This window comes from Watersipora subatra, chromosome 6 (genome assembly GCF_963576615.1).
Source record: "Watersipora subatra chromosome 6, tzWatSuba1.1, whole genome shotgun sequence".
In the NCBI taxonomy this organism is placed as follows: Eukaryota; Metazoa; Bryozoa; class Gymnolaemata; order Cheilostomatida; family Watersiporidae; genus Watersipora; species Watersipora subatra.
This window is the reverse complement of record NC_088713.1, coordinates 38,552,325-38,572,663: the sequence shown is the minus strand read 5'-3', so window position 1 is coordinate 38,572,663 and position 20,339 is coordinate 38,552,325. Positions and strand designations below refer to the sequence as shown.

At 37.6% G+C, this 20,339-nt stretch overlaps 1 protein-coding gene across 2 annotated transcripts in view; it reads left to right on the top strand.

The window, feature by feature from the left end:
• The window catches only part of LOC137398938 (fibropellin-1-like), a 78,718-nt gene that overhangs the window by 39,195 nt on the left and 19,184 nt on the right, over positions 1 to 20,339 (top strand). The window contains exons 9-12 of one of the 2 annotated variants that reach the window (XM_068085098.1): positions 3,041 to 3,151; positions 5,217 to 5,354; positions 8,893 to 8,991; positions 12,710 to 12,823. In XM_068085098.1, coding sequence (XP_067941199.1) covers positions 3,041 to 3,151; positions 5,217 to 5,354; positions 8,893 to 8,991; positions 12,710 to 12,823 — 462 coding nt within the window. The remainder of the gene's footprint in view (positions 1 to 3,040; positions 3,152 to 5,216; positions 5,355 to 8,892; positions 8,992 to 12,709; positions 12,824 to 20,339) is intronic. The other variant, XM_068085099.1, reaches the window with a different exon arrangement.

The window sequence follows — 20,339 nt, the reverse complement described above, 5'->3', positions numbered from 1 at the left end:
CAATTATCTCAGTAAGACGTTTCTTTTCTTCCATCATTATCAATGTAGCCGAGCGTACTGAAGGGGGATTCCCTGGCAACAGATGTTGGAGGACAGGCTACATACCGATACGCCACTGGGGTTACCGTTTTTTGTACAATACAAACGATCCATTGTATCGTCAGGATCAAGAGAGTGATGGATAACTTTATGCGTCGACTGTTTAAATTACTTTCGTAATGCTAGTAAATAGAAATATTACACTGCGTTTTTGTTTCCCACTTTTGTTATCTTGTTCGTGATTGCTTGCAATAAAACCTATCGCTGTAATTGGGAAATACCACACTTTTTGTTTACGTTCTGGCTAAAAAGTTTCCTTTGCTGTGTTGATCAGGCTATAGACATGAAATAAATTGTGTGGCAGGCCTGAAATTCATTAAGTAAAAGTAAGAAGCTTACAGCTGATGATTTTTTATTAGTATAGCAGGCTAAAATACAGTTTTCTGCTAAATGGTTGATCTGTAAAAAGTATCGGATGGTTCAGATTTTTTAAGAAAAGATCGGCCGATACCGATTCAGATACTTGACACTCATATCGGCACCGATACCGATTCCGATACCAAAATCGGGGCAACTCTAATTATTACCCAACAGAATTATGGAACCATGACAAAAAACATGCATAAATGTGAAAACAAATATGGCGTTCACTTTAAATGACTGTGTGTTTCGCTGTGAAGAGTAATTTCATTGGGTATTTGAAAATTGGTCTACAATCGGCCACTGATCAAGCACAGCTTGATAAATTTCTCTCAGGACAATTTTAGGAATATCTCACTACTTAATACTTTACCTTTCTATCTTGTGACATACCAACTGTTCCTATAGTTGCATGTCTCAATTTTAACAATTGTTATTTAACAAACGTTAACATTGTCTTGATTTTTAACCATTTTGCAGGCATAGCGACATTATTGTCGTTTAGCAATACTGATGCTGATGGGCAGAGCGACTATTATGTCGCCACGTGAATGTTTTTATTAACTGATTTCTGGTTAACTTATTGTCTTTTTTGTTTAATTTTTTTACCAATAGTAAACTACAATAGATTAGCCTCTGTTAACAACCTAAAAATGAGCCAATTTTTGGGTTGTTAACAGAAAAGCTTGCCTGCGAACGGGTTAATAAAGAAATTTCTTTGATTAGAATGTATGTACTTGACACAAACTTTTATGGATTAGCTTGTACTTTATCAAATCCTATATGGTTGAAGGTCATTTACAAACACTCTATTGGTTGTATAATCTCGCTGCAGTATTTTTCTTATCTTCAAAAATATTAACACACAAGCCGGTTTAGATTATTGTTTGCAGATATGGAGACGCTACGTCCTAAATACTGTGATAATTGAGCACCTTTTTGTACAAGCTAGTACATAACTTGGAAACTACAAGCTATCTTTACTGTAGTAAGAGCCCCTTGCCTGTTTGAAGCCATGGTTGCAAGTTGGAAAACAGATTGCACCCTAAGGGATTCGAACCTGCAGCATTCTGCTCCCTACCCAGCGCACCTCTGCCCGCACCAATTATTCACTCTCCAGGACACTAATAATAATATTACTAATAATAATAAGACTTCGTATTTTTATTCCCACATTATTATTAAAAAGCTATTGAAAACAATACAGATCCTATAGAGTAGATCTCCTATAACGAAAATTCTGCTGAACATAAAGAATTTACATAAAGTTTTGCTTCGTATTCTGTAAAAACATTCATATAACATAAAGCTGAAGTCCGTGCAAGTTCTTAGATTCAAATTGAATAGTGAGAGCTGCATAATTAACCTTAAAAATATAGGTTTTCTTTTGCTGCTTTTGGGGGAGAAAACGGCGTATATAATGACGATTTCTATTGACTAGTACCTCACAGTCTAATGTGCTATGAGAGATCGTCAGGAGTGCCAATAAAGCACAGAGAATAAGTAAGGGCACAATTATTCAGAAATACCCACAGGCAGACACTGCTATTATACATGTAATCGTAAAGAGTAATAGTAAAGTCTCATGTGTTGTGAGAGATCGTCAGAGTGACGATAAAGCACAGAGAATAAGTATGGGCAGAATTATTCAGAAACACCCAAAGGTGGTCGGTTTGTAGGTGTTAGACATGTAGGTCTATCAAGCTGAATGTCATGAGTTTCAGTTTCGTTACCAGCAATATTTTATATTTGCCGCTAACCCTGGCTTCGGATGCACAGGCAGACACTGCTATTATAATAGTAAAGATATATTTTTGTTTTGCTTTATTATAGACTTATGCAATTTTTTTCTTTTTTTCGCAGCATAGACCTTGCTGTGTAGAACAAAAGTGTAAAAAATCAATTTCAGTTGACATTGATGGTGTGTGCTCCCCAATACTGTAATCATGAACTTTAAACCAAATGAAAGTAATAAGAAAAAAGGTACAAGTCATCGATATAATCCAATAGTTAGTATTTAGCCATTCATTTTAAAAGTTATGCTTATTTTCCTTTTTGTGGAGCCAAAAGGGATTTTGAGAATCTCTTGGAATGAATTAAACTAGTTACATGCATTTTATGTTTTGTATAAAATAAAATCTTTATAATGTAATTGTGGTCAGAGCGGATTGTATACCTTCTCGGAGCGTCTACTGTATTTCTATTTGTAAATCAAATGCACTAATAACCAGTAAAAGACTTGATAGGAAGACATGTTTATGAGGAACATCACAAGGGTGCGGTACATCACTGGCCTGTCTAGCCCACCATTCAATCAATTCAACGTATCTATGGGCTGTTGTGACAGTTTGGTAAAAGGGAACAGGCTATAGGAGAGACCAAAAATGTCTACATTAAACCAGCTACGCCCCATACTTCTCAGTCCTAGTGTTTGATTGTATCACTAACCTTCTAGATATTCATCTTAGTTTTAAGTTCAGCAGATTGTCTGGTGCAGTCGATTTTAACATGAAAATGATTTACTAAAACAAACCGATTTATAACTAATGTGTATGAGCATAGCTTGAGGATTTTGTTGCAGGTAGACAGTGCGAAATCGAAGGGCCTTGCTTAAGCGACCCATGTGTCCATGGCAGCTGTGAGGAGATTCTGGTCAACGGTACTTGGGAACACTTCTGCGACTGTGATGCAGGTCTGTCCAAACGTGGAACGCTTGGTTTAAGAAATTCATATATATTTTACAATAAAGGCTGTTTCACACTTATATCTGTGTCAACCCTGCAATGCATCGGTGATCATTTGCGATAACATCGTTTGTGCAAAGAATCTGCAACATAGCTTTTCTCATTTTACGATGCGGCTGTTGAAATGATAAAATACTAGTCTCGCAGTAACTATCATGAAGGGAAATTGAGAATAAGCAATCCATGACAACCAATCATCATTGCCAAAGTGGTGCATTCTCATTGCACCGACTGTCGCGGATGCTTGGCAAAATATCAAAGAAGCTTTACAGCTGCCATATTTCCTGACGTATTCCCGTTGCCTCATAGATTTCATCAGTACACATAGGCGATGATTAATTGGCGAGAGGACAACTCCGAATTACGTCGATACAGTATAAAGCAGCCTTACGATTTTCACTGAAAGCGCAAAACTTCATTAACATTTTTTTTTGCACAACAAAATGCATGAAATCTGCCATGTTTTGCTGACTCAGTTGTAGAATGTATTTCCGGTAGATCGCACTGATTACGCTAGACTGCTAGATTGCAATTAGATGACAGTTTAGTGTTTAGAAAAATCTACAATGATCATTGACATAAAAATCGTGGAGGGGTTCATACGTGGTTGTACATAACTAATGTATTTGGTGAAATGTCTTTGGTTTTTAAAGGCCTGGCTACGTACATTGATAAAGTGTATCACTGAAACCTTGTATAGATATTTGCTCTGGCTGCACACATCAACACTACTAAATAATTTGTCCTTGGCAAATGAATTGACCAATGAGAACTGGACTCAGTCGTGTGAAAGTCATGACATCCTTGCTGGATTTTTCAGTACACTGATTAAGGTGTCGTTGGGATATTTATTGTCTAATATTTTGGATGATCAAAGATTGGTAACAGCAAATGCATCTGTGCTGCTATTTCTCTTATCTTTTGCTCAAGAAAAAGCATACTTGGGACATTTATATTTCGCTAGTATTTAGTTTCGTGAGTATCATACAGAGTAAAATTTCGATGCAACATAATTTCGCAGCTCTGATGAGTGCGAAAATATAGTGATGTGAAAATAAATGCAGTGGAACAAGCATAATTAGATTCCTCAGGTTCTGTTCACCGGTAAGAAAATTTTTTTCAATTTGGGACTAGTTTGTAATTGTAGACCGCAGGTAGAATTGTGTGGCCGAGATCGATAATGCAATTTGATCGCTTGCTGCCATTTGTTTCTTGGACTATCAATGAACAAAGCTATTTAATTCCGCGTTTTCGCTCATTCGTTGTGATAGTTTAGTTTCGCTGATGAAATTTTCGTGAGAGGATGACTCGCCAAAAATGCGAAAGTTAGACGAGGCGAATACATAAGTGTCCTAGGGTACCTCATATTTACTATGAATATATCAGAGTAAGAAAATATTTTAAGATCATTACAATGTTGAGGAAGACTGCATTAATTCGAATTTTGCTTCACTAAAAATTCGTGAATTTAGCTTTTAGAATTTACCTGCTCAAAATTCTGACCAGTTAGTTAAATAATAATGCGTCACCCTCTATTTAAACGCCACCTTTAGTAGAACCCTACTATACAGGAAAGGTCGACAAATGCAGTGCCATGGCGCTCAAATAGAGGTCTTACAGTATGCTCTCAGCTTAGGTCATTTGTATCAGCAACGCTGTCATGTTTCTTAGCCGATGTCAGCCATGACTGGCTGTTTGGTGTCAGGGTGTGCTGATCTAGGTTCTTAGTGTGCATATTAAAAGGATCCGCTATTTGTTCAGCAATTATCAGAATGTGTAAGCTTCTGATAAGCTTCTGAGCTACAGGAGACAGTTTTGATTTCTTCATCATCTTTTTGGCTCATAAATTTGTTCGCTTTAGTGAAACATGCCATGCCACTCAAATATTAAGGTAATTCACAAGGTGGAATCACCATAGCAACCTTTCTCAACAGTGCTAGTTTGTTCTTGTTCACCTATTGCTCCTATTTGAAAGATTGTATGTGCCTATATAACAAAATTTTGTCTATTCAGGATGGAGCAACTCCTCAAACTGCAATGATAACATCGATGAGTGTAACCTCCAGGACCCACCATGCCAAAATGGAGCTGAATGTACTGATACAGAAGGAAACTTTACCTGCAACTGTACTCAATACTGGACTGGCTATTGTGAGTTGTTTGACCCTGTTAGCTTTATCTTTAGGTGTCTTCTGAACTCAACTTCGTCTTCTGTCTTCATGTGATTTTGGTGCATTTTTCCATCTCAAATCAAATTTGAAAACTCACCCAGTATGACATTTTACGTTATATGGAATTTTCTATGTAGTTCGACGCAAAAACTTTACAAGAATTATTTACGTTATTTTGAATTTATGGTATAGGGTATACATTATAGGAACATCTACTGTAGTGGCATTCTATTAGAGATGACATTCAAATAGCAGGTGGCACCTTATTTTTCGACTTTCTGGTCTGAATATTCAGAAGTTGGGTTTAACCCTTTTATGGACGAAGCCATGCTAAGGTTGACTGTGGTTTGGACTCTTTTTTTGGAAAAAATAGCATCAATGCTGTCAGCCTCAACATTTTTGCTAAACAGTTTTTCATATACGTCAAAGTATCAGACAGAGTTAAACAAGGAACTACTTAGGATGAAACATATTAGACCGATACAGTTATTACCTATTTCCATGGCGTTGTTTTCAAAGTATTAAGGGAAAAACAGAAAGCGTTGGAGTTAGAAAACGGACTTCGATATGCGGTAACGATGGCTGTGATTACATTGTTCAATGTTCTTGAAGAATATTCTCATCGCTCATCAAATCATCTTGAAGTCTTCAGATCTGGCTGTGAACCACCCTATGTACGCATCTGAAGACAACAGATCGAATTTAGAGCTTTGTGATTTCAAACCAGAGTGTAGTTCTGATGATCGTGACGATTGTTCTCAGGCACACAGTCACTAAAGCCATGGCAGCGACTACAGCAACAATGAAACAATTGATTTTCATTAATGTAACTGAGTCATTGTTAGTATCATTTTTGGACACTTTTGTAGTGATCACTTTCTATTATGGGTTTGTAAAGATAAAAGAATGTCAAAGTGGCGGTCAAATAAAAGTGACATGCAACCAAAGGGTAGCGCTATATTTTCAGGCCTTCCCTCATAATGGCGTTCTGTTAAAGGTGGCTTTCGAATAAAAATGCACTGTTTGAACAGAGGTTTTACGGTATATTATTAGGATTCATCAATGTAGCGTAGCGGCAGCATCATGTCATTCAGTTAATTGCTTTGTTTACATGTTTGACCTGGAGCTGCTGTGTCCTCGTGGTTTGATTTGTCTCACTTGTAAAAACAGGTTGTGGTTTGATACCCAGAAGCCGCACTAGTGTATCCCTCTGTTAAAACAAGAGTGTAGGTTCATCAGCTGCAGTAACTCCAAAATCCCAACTATGAAATATAGAGGAAACATTGGTGAATAGTGGTTTTGTTTATGTATGCAAATTTCCAAAATGGCTGTTGCTCAAAATTTTTCCGGCTGTCCCATTTAAACACTAAATGTTTATTGAGACCTATCAAACCTGTCAGTTTCCAGTCCGGTACTCATTCCGGTAAGACAACCTTCAATTTGATACAAAGATAAAGTAAGATAGTGTAAGAGCAATGTTTGGAACGCTGCGCTATACAGCTAGATGGTAGCAGAGCTACACAAATAACTTGAGTTTCCTTTACACAGCTTGAGGTTTCTCTACACATTGCGAGGTTTCTCTACACAGTGCGAGGTTCCTCTACACAGTGCGAGGTTCCTCTACACAGTGCGAGGTTCCTCTACACAGTGCGAGGTTCCTCTACACAGTGCGAGGTTCCTCTACACAGTGCGAGGTTCTTCTACACAGTGCGAGGTTCCTCTACACAGTGCGAGGTTCTTCTACACAGCTCGAGGTTCCTTTACACAGTGCGAGGTTCCTCTACACAGCTCGAGGTTCCTCTACATAGCTTGAGATTCCTCTACACAGCTCGAGGTTCCTCTACACAGCTCGAGGTTCCTCTACATAGCTTGAGGTTCCTCTACCCAGCTCGAGGCTCCTCTACATAGCTTGAGGTTCCTCTACACAGCTTGAGGTTCCTCTACATAGCTTGAGGTTCCTCTACATAGCTTGAGGTTCCTCTACATAGCTTGAGGTTCCTCTACACAGCTTGAGGTTCCTCTACGCAGCTCGAGGTTCCTCTACATAGCTTGAGGTTCTTCTACACAGCTTGAGGTTCCTCTACATAGCTTGAGGTTCTTCTACATAGCTTGAGGTTCCTCTACATAGCTTGAGGTTCCTCTACACAGCTTGAGGTTCCTCTACGCAGCTCGAGGTTCCTCTACATAGCTTGAGGTTCTTCTACACAGCTTGAGGTTCCTCTACATAGCTTGAGGTTCTTCTACATAGCTTGAGGTCCCTCTACATAGCTTGAGGTTCCTCTACACAGCTTGAGGTTCCTCTACACAGCGCGAGGTTCCTCTACACATCTTGAGGTTCCTCTACATAGCTTGAGGTTCCTCTACACAGCTCGAGGTTCCTCTACACAGCTCGAGGTTCCTCTACATAGCTTGAGGTTCCTCTACGCAGCTCGAGGTTCCTCTACATAGCTTGAGGTTCTTCTACACAGCTTGAGGTTCCTCTACATAGCTTGAGGTTCTTCTACATAGCTTGAGGTTCCTCTACATAGCTTGAGGTTCCTCTACACAGCTTGAGGTTCCTCTACACAGCGCGAGGTTCCTCTACACATCTTGAGGTTTCTCTAGACAGCGCGAGGTTCCTCTACACAGCTTGAGGTTCCTCTACATAGCTTGAGGTCCCTCTACATAGCTTGAGGTTCCTCTACACAGCTTGAGGTTCCTCTACATAGCTTGAGGTTCCTCTACATAGCTTGAGGTTCCTCTACATAGCTTGAGGTTCCTCTACACAGCTTGAAGTTCCTCTACATAGCTTGAGGTTCCTCTACATAGCTTGAGGTTCCTCTACACAGCTTGAGGTTCCTCTACACAGCGCGAGGTTCCTCTACACATCTTGAGGTTCCTCTACACATCTTGAGGTTCCTCTACATAGCTTGAGGTTCCTCTACACAGCTTGAGGTTCCTCTACATAGCTTGAGGTTCCTCTACACAGCTTGAGGTTCCTCTACACAGCTTGAGGTTCCTAAACTTGGTTTGAGGTTTCCCAACACAGCTCATACCATTTACCCATTTTTATGACAATAAAAGTTGGAATGAATCTTTAAAGTTGAACTTGCAAAAGATTTTAGTAGATTTTATCAGAATGTATCAGTATTTTCCTATCATTTGCGATTGTTTCCAATGTTTGAGTTGACCTGACTGCCAGGATGTTTAAAGATTAAACTCGACAAAACTTGAATGCAGTAAAAACGTTCAGATAAAGCGAAAGCACAAATATGGCGTCTATAGTTGCCGAATAAAGGCACATAACACTGTAACTTGAACACAATAGCTGATATCAACTATAGCAACGATATCAACTATAGCAACTATAGCAACTATCGACATCATTTCACACTTTTTTTTTGAGCATTCATCTTCAATCTATTGTTAGAGTCTTAAGCTAAGTCCATGGAAATACCCGATGCAAGTACTTTTGATCAAGGTTAGATCATTAAGGTACATAGATTTGGAGCTTGTTATATACGCTGCTGTGTTTCTAGCCTGCGATGTCGATGTGAACGAGTGTGAAGATTCGCCTTGTGGACCAGGAGTGTGTATCAACTTAGAAGGCAGCTACACTTGCAACTGCTCAGGCACTGGTGAGTACCTCTGACTAACTGGATTCAGAGACTGTCAATTTACTGCTGACAGTTTCTCCTAATAAGCTAGGGTAGCATCTAATAGCGTTTTTGGTGCCACTTGTTGTTGTCAGACAAGTCCATGCCTCTCCCTCCTCTTCCCACTTTCTTCCCTTTTCTTTCCTCCCTTTCCTCCATTGCCTCTCCTCATTTTCCTCTCTTCCCTTTCCTCTCTTCCCTTTCCTCTCCTCCCTTTCCTCTCCTCCCTTTCCTCTCTTCCCTTTCCTCTCTTCCCTTTCCTCTCCTCCCTTTCCTCTCCTCCCTTTCCTCTCCTCCTTTTCCTCTCTTCCCTTTCCTCTCCTCCCTTTCCTCTCCTCCCTTTCCTCTCCTCCCTTTCCTCCCCTCCCTTTCCTCTCCTCCATATCCTCTCCTCCCTTTCCTCTCCTCCCTTTCCTCTCCTCCCCTTCCTCTCCTCTCTTTCCTCTCCTCCATTTCCTCTCCTCCTTTTCCTCTCCTCCCTTTTTATTCTCCTTTTTCCCACTGTTCCTTTCTCCCCAGTTTTTTATTCCTCTACCCAGTGGACCTCTGCCCTCAAATACCTGCTTATAACCATCATGACTTTAGTATGCTGCTTTAAGCATAGCATTTCCTATTTCGTTAAACCTTCTACTAATGAAATAATGTTCTTGCTTTCTCACACCTCAATGTTACTAAATACTAAAATCTGTCATTTTGCTATATCTATCATCTTCTGTGTTGGCAGATAACTGATGGGGGTTAGTTTCGACAGTGAAACGTTATACTCACTGATTAACTTGAACATTTATAAACACAAAATACTTTGACATAACCGATTTTATTGAATTCAATTTTTACACACCGCACTTTAGTAATGTAGGCCTTACGTGAACAAGCACTGTGCCCTAAAGAAAGTTATCTCTACTTTTTAAGTGGGCTGTTAATGCTGCTTCTTCTCACTCATTGCAGTCCAACTAGGGCTTCGGCAGGTAAAAAGAAAGATGCAATTAATTTGATTTGGTTTTAACGATTGTTTTATTTCTTGGTTATATGTTTTTTTATTTAATCTATCTTCATGTTACTGTTTGTTGATGGTTGCACGGTTCTACTGTTGATTTGCATGATGCATGACAAGTTTTGTTAAGAAATCTTTACGATCGCTGAGGATACATGACTCTTAAGGCCAGTTCACACTATATCGCCGTATCTCGGCGTTTCCCTTTCGGCGTTCATCGTCGATTATGTGAACCGTAAATTGGTGGCATCGACGAAGCATCGCGGACACGTCGGGAAAGTTTGCAGCCGTCAAACTTTCCCGATAGTTCGCGGAACATCGACGACAGCACGTGTAATGTGAACCATTTCGGCGAAGACAATTCGCGATCGCGGATAGCGTGGTTTCTGTTTATGATTGTTGCTGCAGGACTATATTACACTCGTTGGACTAGCAGGGACCAGTGACACACGACCACATTTTTATACTGATTCGTTTTGTTTATGATAAGTTTATGAAAATATTCTTGTAAGGCCTATGTACATTTACTCACTGAAAAAAACATTTCACAGCTCTCATTGCGCAATGTATAATAGAGTGCGTTAAATTGTCCTTGGTTTCTTTTTTTCTAGGCTGGACGCACCCACCATCTTCTTTTATGTCTCTTTCAGGTGTAAAGCTCTGCTGCTGCTGTTGTCTAAATTGGTTGCTTCGTCTGAGCAATGCTAAGCCAAGTACTTTTCTTAGTTTTAATTTTCTATCCATCTTCAACAAAAGCCATCACTCGATGCGTGTGGTACTAGCTTTTGCTACTAAACCGAAACGCGAATGTTTACGCGCGTCTCAATGGTTGGTTATTAATTAGGCCACGCCCATCGCTGACACTCCAGTGACCGCGTTATATATGAGAACGTAATGTCGACGACTGTTCCCTGATACAAACGCGAATGGTTTTGTGCTAGTGTGAACATTGTCATCATCGACAATCACCGAAGTATTGTTGCATCAACGCCGAGATACGGCGACATAGTGTGAACCAGCCTTTAGTTCTGACATATCGGTTTACAATCAGTCATTTTTCAAAAGAGTTATGAAGTTTTGCTAACAAAAAATGAAAATATGAAGATATCCTTAAGAATTATGTTCTTTTTTTCTACTCAATCCAATTATGATAATAGTAATGAAATGATATTAATAATAAGTAAGAATAAATAGTAAAAATGGTAATAATGATAGAAACCAACAAAACAAAGTAAATTATAATTTGTCAGTGATATTAACGTTGAACACTTTGGAGTTGCGATTCTTTGTTGGAACCATAATGTAACATCCATCACATTCGTGTAAAAATACTATCCCATTTACTCCCATCTGACAAACTTTGAATATTCAACATAATTATCTTGGGTTATGGCCCGGATTGGGAGAGTTTACAATGTTCTATATGATTTGATCAGTTGGTCATAACTTGTGTTATGCAAAGTTTTTATTTTATCTCATCTTTGGTGTAAGTTTCATGTACAACTGCATACGATAGTGATTCCATTATATTATTTTTGCAGGTTGGTATGGGAACTTGTTGTAGGCACTTATAACTATAAAAGCTGATCTCTTAACACTTTTGCTCCGTAAAGCCCTTATAACGGCTCGTGTATATCGTTCATTCGGCTGGAAAGCCCTTATAACGGCATGCCTAAGTAATTCTATAAAAACATTGATCACAGATCACGGAGTTAGCAGATCCACCCTAAGTTTTGCCACAAAACAAATTAAAGATACTGGTTCATCGTTTTGTTTTTTTTTTAAAACAAGGAACCAGTTAGTTTTGTTTTTTTTATTTTTGTTTTAAGATGGAATGGAAAAAATTGTAACCGCTACCTAAACGTATTTCTGCTAGTAAAGTTTGTTCAACTGTTGGCCTAAAATATTTCGGTAACGGTGCATCTTAGGTCGGTACAACGCGCATACAACGCATGCGCGTTGTATGCACATTCATATTATTAATAATATTAATGTGTAATAATAATAATAATAGTAGTAATAATATTATATTATTATTCAATATTCTATTTATATTTATAGTCTGGTAACAGGTCTAAAATATTACACAAAGTATACTAGTTACTTTCTATTCACCGTTGTATGTGCGTTGTGATGATAGTGTATGCGCGTTGTATCCACAATGTTTGTGCAATGCAAGTGCCTTGTATGTGCGTTGTGATTATAGTGTATGCGCGTTGTATCCACAATGTTTGTGCAATGCAAGCGCCTTGTATGTCCATTACTCATGTGTTGTATGCGCGTTGTACTGACTTAAGATGCACCGTTACCAATATTTCTAATAACTATATTTTATATGAAAGAAGGAAGGTCTGCATTTTAGTCGAATCGCGAAAATAAGAGCTTTTTTTGCTGCAGCCTGTTTTACTAAACTATAAATATGTAACATGGATTTTGTTGGTCAAATGCATTGATTGTTGTGTCGAGTTTTTTGCTGATTCTAAAAATGAAAGCTCTTAGACAAAAGTTCTAGCTTTTAACGCAAAAATCGCATGTCACCAAAAAAAATTTGTCGTGAATTAATTCCGTCAGATTGAGCAAAAATTCCTTAGTGAAAGAGTTAAATGCCTTGTTCATACTTGCAGAATAATTTACTTGCTAACAACTCTTCCTATCTGTAATGGCTTGCAGCATGTACTTGCATGGCTTTGACCTTTAACCTTGCAGGCTTTGAAGGCAGCAATTGTAAGTTAGACATAGATGAGTGTACATCTCAGCCATGCTTATTTGGAGGCACGTGTCAAAATGCTGACGGCAGTTATAGCTGCGATTGTCCCGACGGTAAGTCATTAAACAGTTGTTCCAATCAGGATGTTTCTAGTCTTTGCTACTCATATGTAAATATGTAGGCATACCTCTTGTTTGTTTCATTGTGATTGAATGTGAGCCCGCTGAACACCTAGGCTTGTCATTGGCTTATTGATGAACACCTAGGCTTGTCATTGGCTTATTGCTCAACACCTAGGCTTGTCATTGGCTTATTGTTTAACACCTAGGCTTGTCATTGGCTTATTGTTTAACACCTAGGCTTGTCATTGGCTTATTGCTGAATACCTAGGCTTGTCATTGGCTTACTGGCTGAGGCTACCCAATTTGGTAGGCTCTCACTACTACCAACAAGCCTCTCCATGGTATCCAGAATGTTTTTGTCTCTGCTTTTACTATTTGATCTGTCTCAACTTTTAATAATCTCAAAAAGATTAGTACCTGAATCATATGAGCTTAGATATGAACTTGCACAACATTTATTGGGTTTTATCAAAAAGTATCGGTATTTTTCTATCATTCGCGGTTGTTTTTGATGTTTGAGGGAATCCGACTGCCAGGATGTCTCAAGATTAAAATTGACAAAACTTGGTCGCGGTTGAAACAAGGAGATAAAGTGAAAGTGCGATTATGATGTCTATAGTACTACAAAAAGATCGACAGAATAGAGACGTATAATGTTCCAACTTAAAATCAATAGCCGATATCAGCTAACGTAATGATAACAACTAGGGACGTCATTTCATACATATTTTTCTTTTGAGCGTTTTTACAGCGATCAAGTTTTGTTGATTTTAGTCCTGAAACATCCTGGCAGTCAGATCGCCCCAAATATCAAATACAATCATAAATGATAGAAAAATATCGATACTTTCTGATAAAATCCACCTAAATTTTGTATAAGTTCAGATTTAGTTACCTACGACATTTGTTGTTTTATGAAAGCAGCACGTCAGTTCATTTGACCAGCTGTTCATGTACAGGTACTTAATGTGACAATCTCTGTCCATTACATTCATATTACATACTCATGTTTAGCTGATGCCTATTTCAGATAAGAGGATCTGGTGAATTCAAGTTGGTAACTCGCTGGCTCTTAATTTAGTGTGAGGACCTTGGGTCTTTCATAGGACCTTCCATAGTGCTAGCAATACAATAGGTGGTCATTTAGGTTACTAGGGGTCTACCTGTCTTAGGTTGTCATCAGTCCTTTATAGTCAGTAGGCTCTTTTGCTACCCAGTATCCTTCTTTAGTGGTTGTACCGGCTCCTAGACTTTACACGGTGACTTCTCTGAGCTAACACTTGCCTTGAATAAATAGAGCAGTTTTGCTTTGATGGGTTGTGGGACATCTAGAATGATGGATACAGAATAGAAATATTAAAGAGAAGAATCCTTTTTTATGCAAAAGTAACCAAGCACTTATATATCACTGAGTTTACTCTTCTAAAATTCAACACATGCTTTACTATTTGAAAGCAAAAGCATTTCATGCATTTTTTGTATTAATGGAAGTGAAACCTGGATTTGTCTCCCTTGCGGTCTTGCTGTATTTAGGTGCTGGCCATTACGCATTTTCATAACAAACTGCGACATAATTTTTTAGGGAAAGTTGGGCTGTTTTAAGCTTTCATATCACGTACATGACATATTGGCTAATTCTATTTGTTATTATTTTATTTACCAATTAAAAACTGAGCTGTTCCAAGATATTCTTACTTCAAAAGTCTCGCTTTGACTACATAAAATGAGCCCGAGTTCTTTAGCCATATTCAGCTAGGGTAATGGAGGGGTTCACAAAGCTTATGAGATTTTATATGTAAAGTGTGTTTGTTACATTTTTAATGTCTGACGATTATAGACAAATAATAATGTTCATAAAAATGAAGCACAGTAAATGGCTAGCACGGTACGGACAAGTCTCTAGATACAAAATTAAAATAATAATTAATAGAAATAATTTTTATTGCGTAATAATTTTTTGCGAATTTTAATTGCTGTAATTGTACCACTTTCACAATTTTCATTTAATATTATACATTTACAGTTGAGTAGACAGCACAGATGTTTTAAAGCTGCTACTCACTCCCTTTCACTTTATGTTATAAACTCTGTGCAAGTTAAATTCCATCGATTGTATGAAAGTAGTTTGGTGAGAATTAAAGCTAGAAATGTGGTACATTGATTATGTGGATACGGTCTGTATTACTCCAGCAAACAGCGTTATAGCATCATTTTAGTAGAGTAACCTGTTCATAGGACCAATAAGGTAGTGCAGCGATTATTAGGGTAAAGGACCTTTTGAACTATCAACGATGAAAAATATTTTTTCCAGTATAAAACAGCAAGAAAGATTTGTAGCAGTTTTGTTATAGAGTAGTTGAAAGCTGTTTACTGTAGTACTGTTTTAGGATCTATGGATAAGTACACAGTCTAACTTTGAGGTCTGATAAGCTTTCTATACAAATTGTGCAACATTCGACTTAAAATTAAAATAGACATTTGATGTAAAATTGAAATAAATTTTCATCTCAAAGTTAAACATAATTTCCAACACGCGATGTTCCGTATTTCTCAATTTACAATGTTGCAGGTGAAAGTAGAAAAAGTTCGTGGAAATCAAAACTAATGTGTAAAAATAATAAACACGAATAAATTATGTAATTATTTGAAGAATTTATTGCCCTTGTTGGTATTTGGAATAGGTTCAACAGGATCTAATACAATCTTAAAAACGAGCTTAATTGATAAAAATGATTCATATGATAAAATATAAAAAATCCTTCAGTGCAGCTCATGCTATGCTCGCTCTGAAGGACCTAAGTTTATAGTTGTTAGTAAAGTGCAGTTGTTTACTGTTGTGAGCAGACAACTCTCTTTGCCGGTTTAACAAGTTTCACTCGCACTCTTACTCCCGAACTGTGAGCTGAGTTAGCCACATACCTAATTTGTTTTAAAACCAATTTAGGAGTTGTCAGTTCTTTTGCATAAAAGAAATGACAACTGGCAATAAAATTTACTCTATAGCACCAGATTAATGTCAATTGTCAATGCATGCAGTGGCATCTATTTTCATGAACCGATTGTGAAGTATCGTTACATACTTCATCAAGATATGTTATTGGTTGTTTTACTGTGTCTCTATCATTACACTGCATGGCATTTGCGAGCAAACATTGATGTTTAGATTCAAATGTCTTCTAAATCTGTCAGGGGAGACCCCTGCGCACAACCTTCCTTTTTTCTCATGTCTTGCACTGCTGGCTATGGTTGATCCCTCTTAATGGGTGTCTGTCTGTTCAGGTTTCTATGACACATTTTAGGAAATGAGGATGAGTCACAACTACAGCAGGTTATTTATGGAGCGCATATCATGCTACTTATTACTTACTTGCAATGCCATTAAGAGAGATTGGTATTTCTGAAGGTGGCCATTGTTGGCAATAAAACTGACATCTTTGAGTTGCAGAGTGCCATGTGTTAACACGCTATCTGCTTTTTCCACTTGTTGTGGCATGCCATGTGCCTTTAAATACTTGTTGTAGCTTATCACGTTCCTTCAAACACTTGTTGCAGCATATCATGTGCCTTCAAACACTTGTTGTAGCATATCATGTGCCTTTAAAGATGAACTTACACTATTTTTTTGTAGATTTTGTCAGAAAGTATCGGTATTTTTCTATCATTTGCGCTTTGTTTTTTGTTTGAGGTGATCTGATTGCCAGGATGTTTCAAGTTTAAACATGACAAAACTTGATCGAGATTAGAATGCTCGGAAGAAAAGTACATCCGTCATGACATCAGTAGTTGAAGCTTTACACGTCTCTATTCTGCCGGCTTCTTTGTAATTTTAGACATCGTAATCGCACTTACAACTGATCTGAACATTTTAATCGTGATGAATTTTTATCGGTTTTAATCTAGAAACATCCTCGCATTCAGATCACCTCAAACAGCAAAAACGATCTCAAATGTTAGTAAAATACCCGATACTTTCTGATATAATATATAAGAAATTTGTGTAAGTTCGTCTTTAACCATTTGTAGAACGCCATGTGCTTTTAACCACTTGTTGCAGCATGCCATGTGCCCTAGTCGGGGCATGCGCCTTTCCTTTAGACACTAAGTGGAAGTTGTTATACATCTATCTCTAAGCGGTGGTTAGCTTTTATCACATGCCTTCAACCACTTGCTGGAACATGTCAGATGTCTTTAAGCACTAATTAGGACTTGCCATTTGCATTTAACCACTGTTTGAACATGCCACACTCTTCAATTTTGTGAAACATTCTCCATGCTATCACCTCCTTTTAACTCTACTGCCAGTCCTTAAGAATTGCCTTTGAATGTTCTCCCTGAAAATTCTCTATATAATGCTGAATGACTTGTTTCAACAAGAGTTTAGTGTTATGCTGCATGCTTTAGCAAGTGCTCATTTGTAGACAATTTAACAAATTACCACAAGCGTATCGTATATTTGAGCAAAAGGTTTATGGAATGGGGACACTTTAGCTACTGTTATAACCTTAGACAACGTGTTTAAAGGTTTGCGGCATGCTGAAACAAGTGCTTCAAGCACGGTTGTGTGTTCTTACACAGGTATAGAGTTGGATTGAGTTTTTATAAAAATCAGCTTACATTTTTGTATTTTAGTTTACTGATATTTTTACTATAGCGACAAACATTGCTGATGATTTTTATACTCAACTAGCTAGGTTTAGTTTTATGATTAATTAGGTTTTCTTATTTTTTTTATGTGAGCATCATGAACTACATTATTTACATTCACCTACAAAGTTTATCTGGAATACTTCCATTCGAAAGGGCGGGGGTACAAATCCTAGTGCATTCCAGTTAAGCAAGAGTATATTTGTATAGAGGGGGTGAAGGTTGTCTACAGAAAGGGCGACTCCACTGCACAACATTGTAAGCAGCCTAGGCAAAGGTCCCCCCCCCCCAGCACTATGATGACCTATCTGGTGGTTGGCGAAAAAAAGCCATAATTGAATATGCCAACTAGTCATTTTAACAAGGAAGACAACTACAAATTTCAATGCAAACTCTCTTATTATACCTTGTTAAAGACAATCAGCACTTTATTGTATCAGAGAGGATTTGATTAGTGAGTAGTTCGTCTAGGAGTCAGCAGTTTCTGAAATGGTTGTATGTAACATAGAAGTGATACGATTGCAACGATTATTAAATGAGTCACTTTTTAATTCTTTTCATGACGTGCACATATAATTGATGAGACTACCTATTTAGGTCTATATGTTTAGAAATCTAGCAGTTTTGGTGGCTGTGATTCGTAAGGCACGATTTTGTTTCAAGAGTCTTTCCATATAGATATTTTATTATTTAAAAACATCGTATATTGAAACAGTCATTGTAACATGAGCTTTTATTGGATTAACTTTATCCAATAAAACAATTTTATCCAAGATAACTTGGAGTTATTTCTTGAAAGCTGTTTATTTTGGTAAAGGTATGCGTACTTCAGCAGCTCTGATTCAGTTGACATGTATCTTTATATTGATTAAATTCACTCTCTCGTTAGTTTTTTACGTAAAAAACTTCACAATCACCTCTGTGCAGCCTAAAATAGCCTAACACATGACCACATTTTATATAAACTCGTTTGGTAGTGAAGACAACTCCATCTCAACGTTGGTCTTACTGAATTACCTTGACTAAATGTCAAAATTAAAACACGGCGTTATGCTGCAAATAGTTAATGAATATCAATTGATTGATGACTATTGCAGATAATTGTAATATATTCATTTTATTTCAAAACTAGCAATTAAACCTAGAACAAAGGAGTTTGAGCATTTTGAGCATTTACAGTAGATAAAATTAATTGAAATGGGAGTTGTTGGAATTATACAGTAATCAATAAACCGCGGCCTTATCTCAATAGACACTTGAAGTTGTAAGGCACGTCAAAAGCACCAATCATTCGTCATTCAAACGTCCATGAGCTGGTTTTTCTATCTATTATCGACTAGTTGTAGTTGAAATACTAGTTCGTTGTCCTATTAAACATATGTAAACCAAACATCGCCCTCTTGGCAGTGGATTATTAAACACCTGACCTAGGCTGTCCTACAGGTATGGGGTTTAACTTGTTAGTAGCTTTTGTTTGTGAGCAAGTGCCAGCAGGTGGTATAGCTTAGGTTTTATATACGAGGTTTTATATATCTCGTATATAATAGTGTTTGTGCTTTAATATGTCAGCAATTATGACTTATCCACAGGTTTTCTCATTGTCATATTACCATCTCAATTTATCTTTAGGTAACCCATAGGATATTTTTCAGCTGTATTCTATTATAAGGGTACATCTGGCGTGATTAGATTAGTCTTACATGCCAGTCGCATAACTGCACAGATTGCAGTCATCAAATTCTAGAATTGCTATTAAACCAAAACCAATACCTATGCCACAAACTCTAGTAAGGAGATGTCGTTTCAATGATTAAGGTCATTCACTGGTCATTTCTTCTGATAAAACAGCATTCAACATGGCATGACTTGGCACTGTTTGAAGAGTCTTTCTGATAAGCAAGTAGGTTTCAGCTATTAGATACCACTTCCTCTCTGGCTAGCCTACTAGCTTGTCTTCCTTCTAGCTTTTTAATCCTCTTTCATCACTATTTGACTAACAGTTGTAATTCAAGTCATAGATCTGGTATTCACAGTTGTACTACAAGTCATAGATCTGGTATTCACAGTTGTACTACAAGTCATAGATCTGGTATTCACAGTTGTAATACAAGTCATAGATCTGGTATTCACAGTTGTAATACAAGTCATAGATCTGGTATTCACAGTTGTAATACAAGTCATAGGTCTGGTACTCACAGTTGTAATACAAGTCATAGATCTGGTATTCACAGTTGTAATACAAGTCATAGATCTGGTATTCACAGTTGTAATACAAGTCATAGATCTGGTATTCACAGTTGTAATACAAGTCATAGATCTGGTATTCACAGTTGTAATACAAGTCATAGATCTGGTATTCACAGTTGTACTACAAGTCATATATCTGGTATTTACAGTTGTAATACAAGTCATAGGTCTGGTACTCACAGTTGTAATACAAGTCATAGATCTGGTATTCACAGTTGTAATACAAGTCATAGGTCTGGTACTCACAGTTGTAATACAAGTCATAGATCTGGTATTCACAGTTGTAATACAAGTCATAGGTCTGGTACTCACAGTTTTAATACAAGTCATAGATTTGGTATTCACAGTTGTACTACAAGTCATAGGTCTGGTATTCACAGTTGTACTACAAGTCATAGATCTGGTCAGTATTTACCAACCATGGTGTTCTTCTGCTTATGTAAATAGAAAGTCTCGGAGTTTTTTTCTGTCAATTTACAAAAATGTTGTGTCACAAAAGGTAATGTTTACACTTTGTACAAACGTGCATATCAGCTTGCCGTTTCATTAGGAGGGACTTGCTGTTACAACGTCAGTTGAAGTACTCCTTGGGCCTATCATCTACCTTACCTCTCTT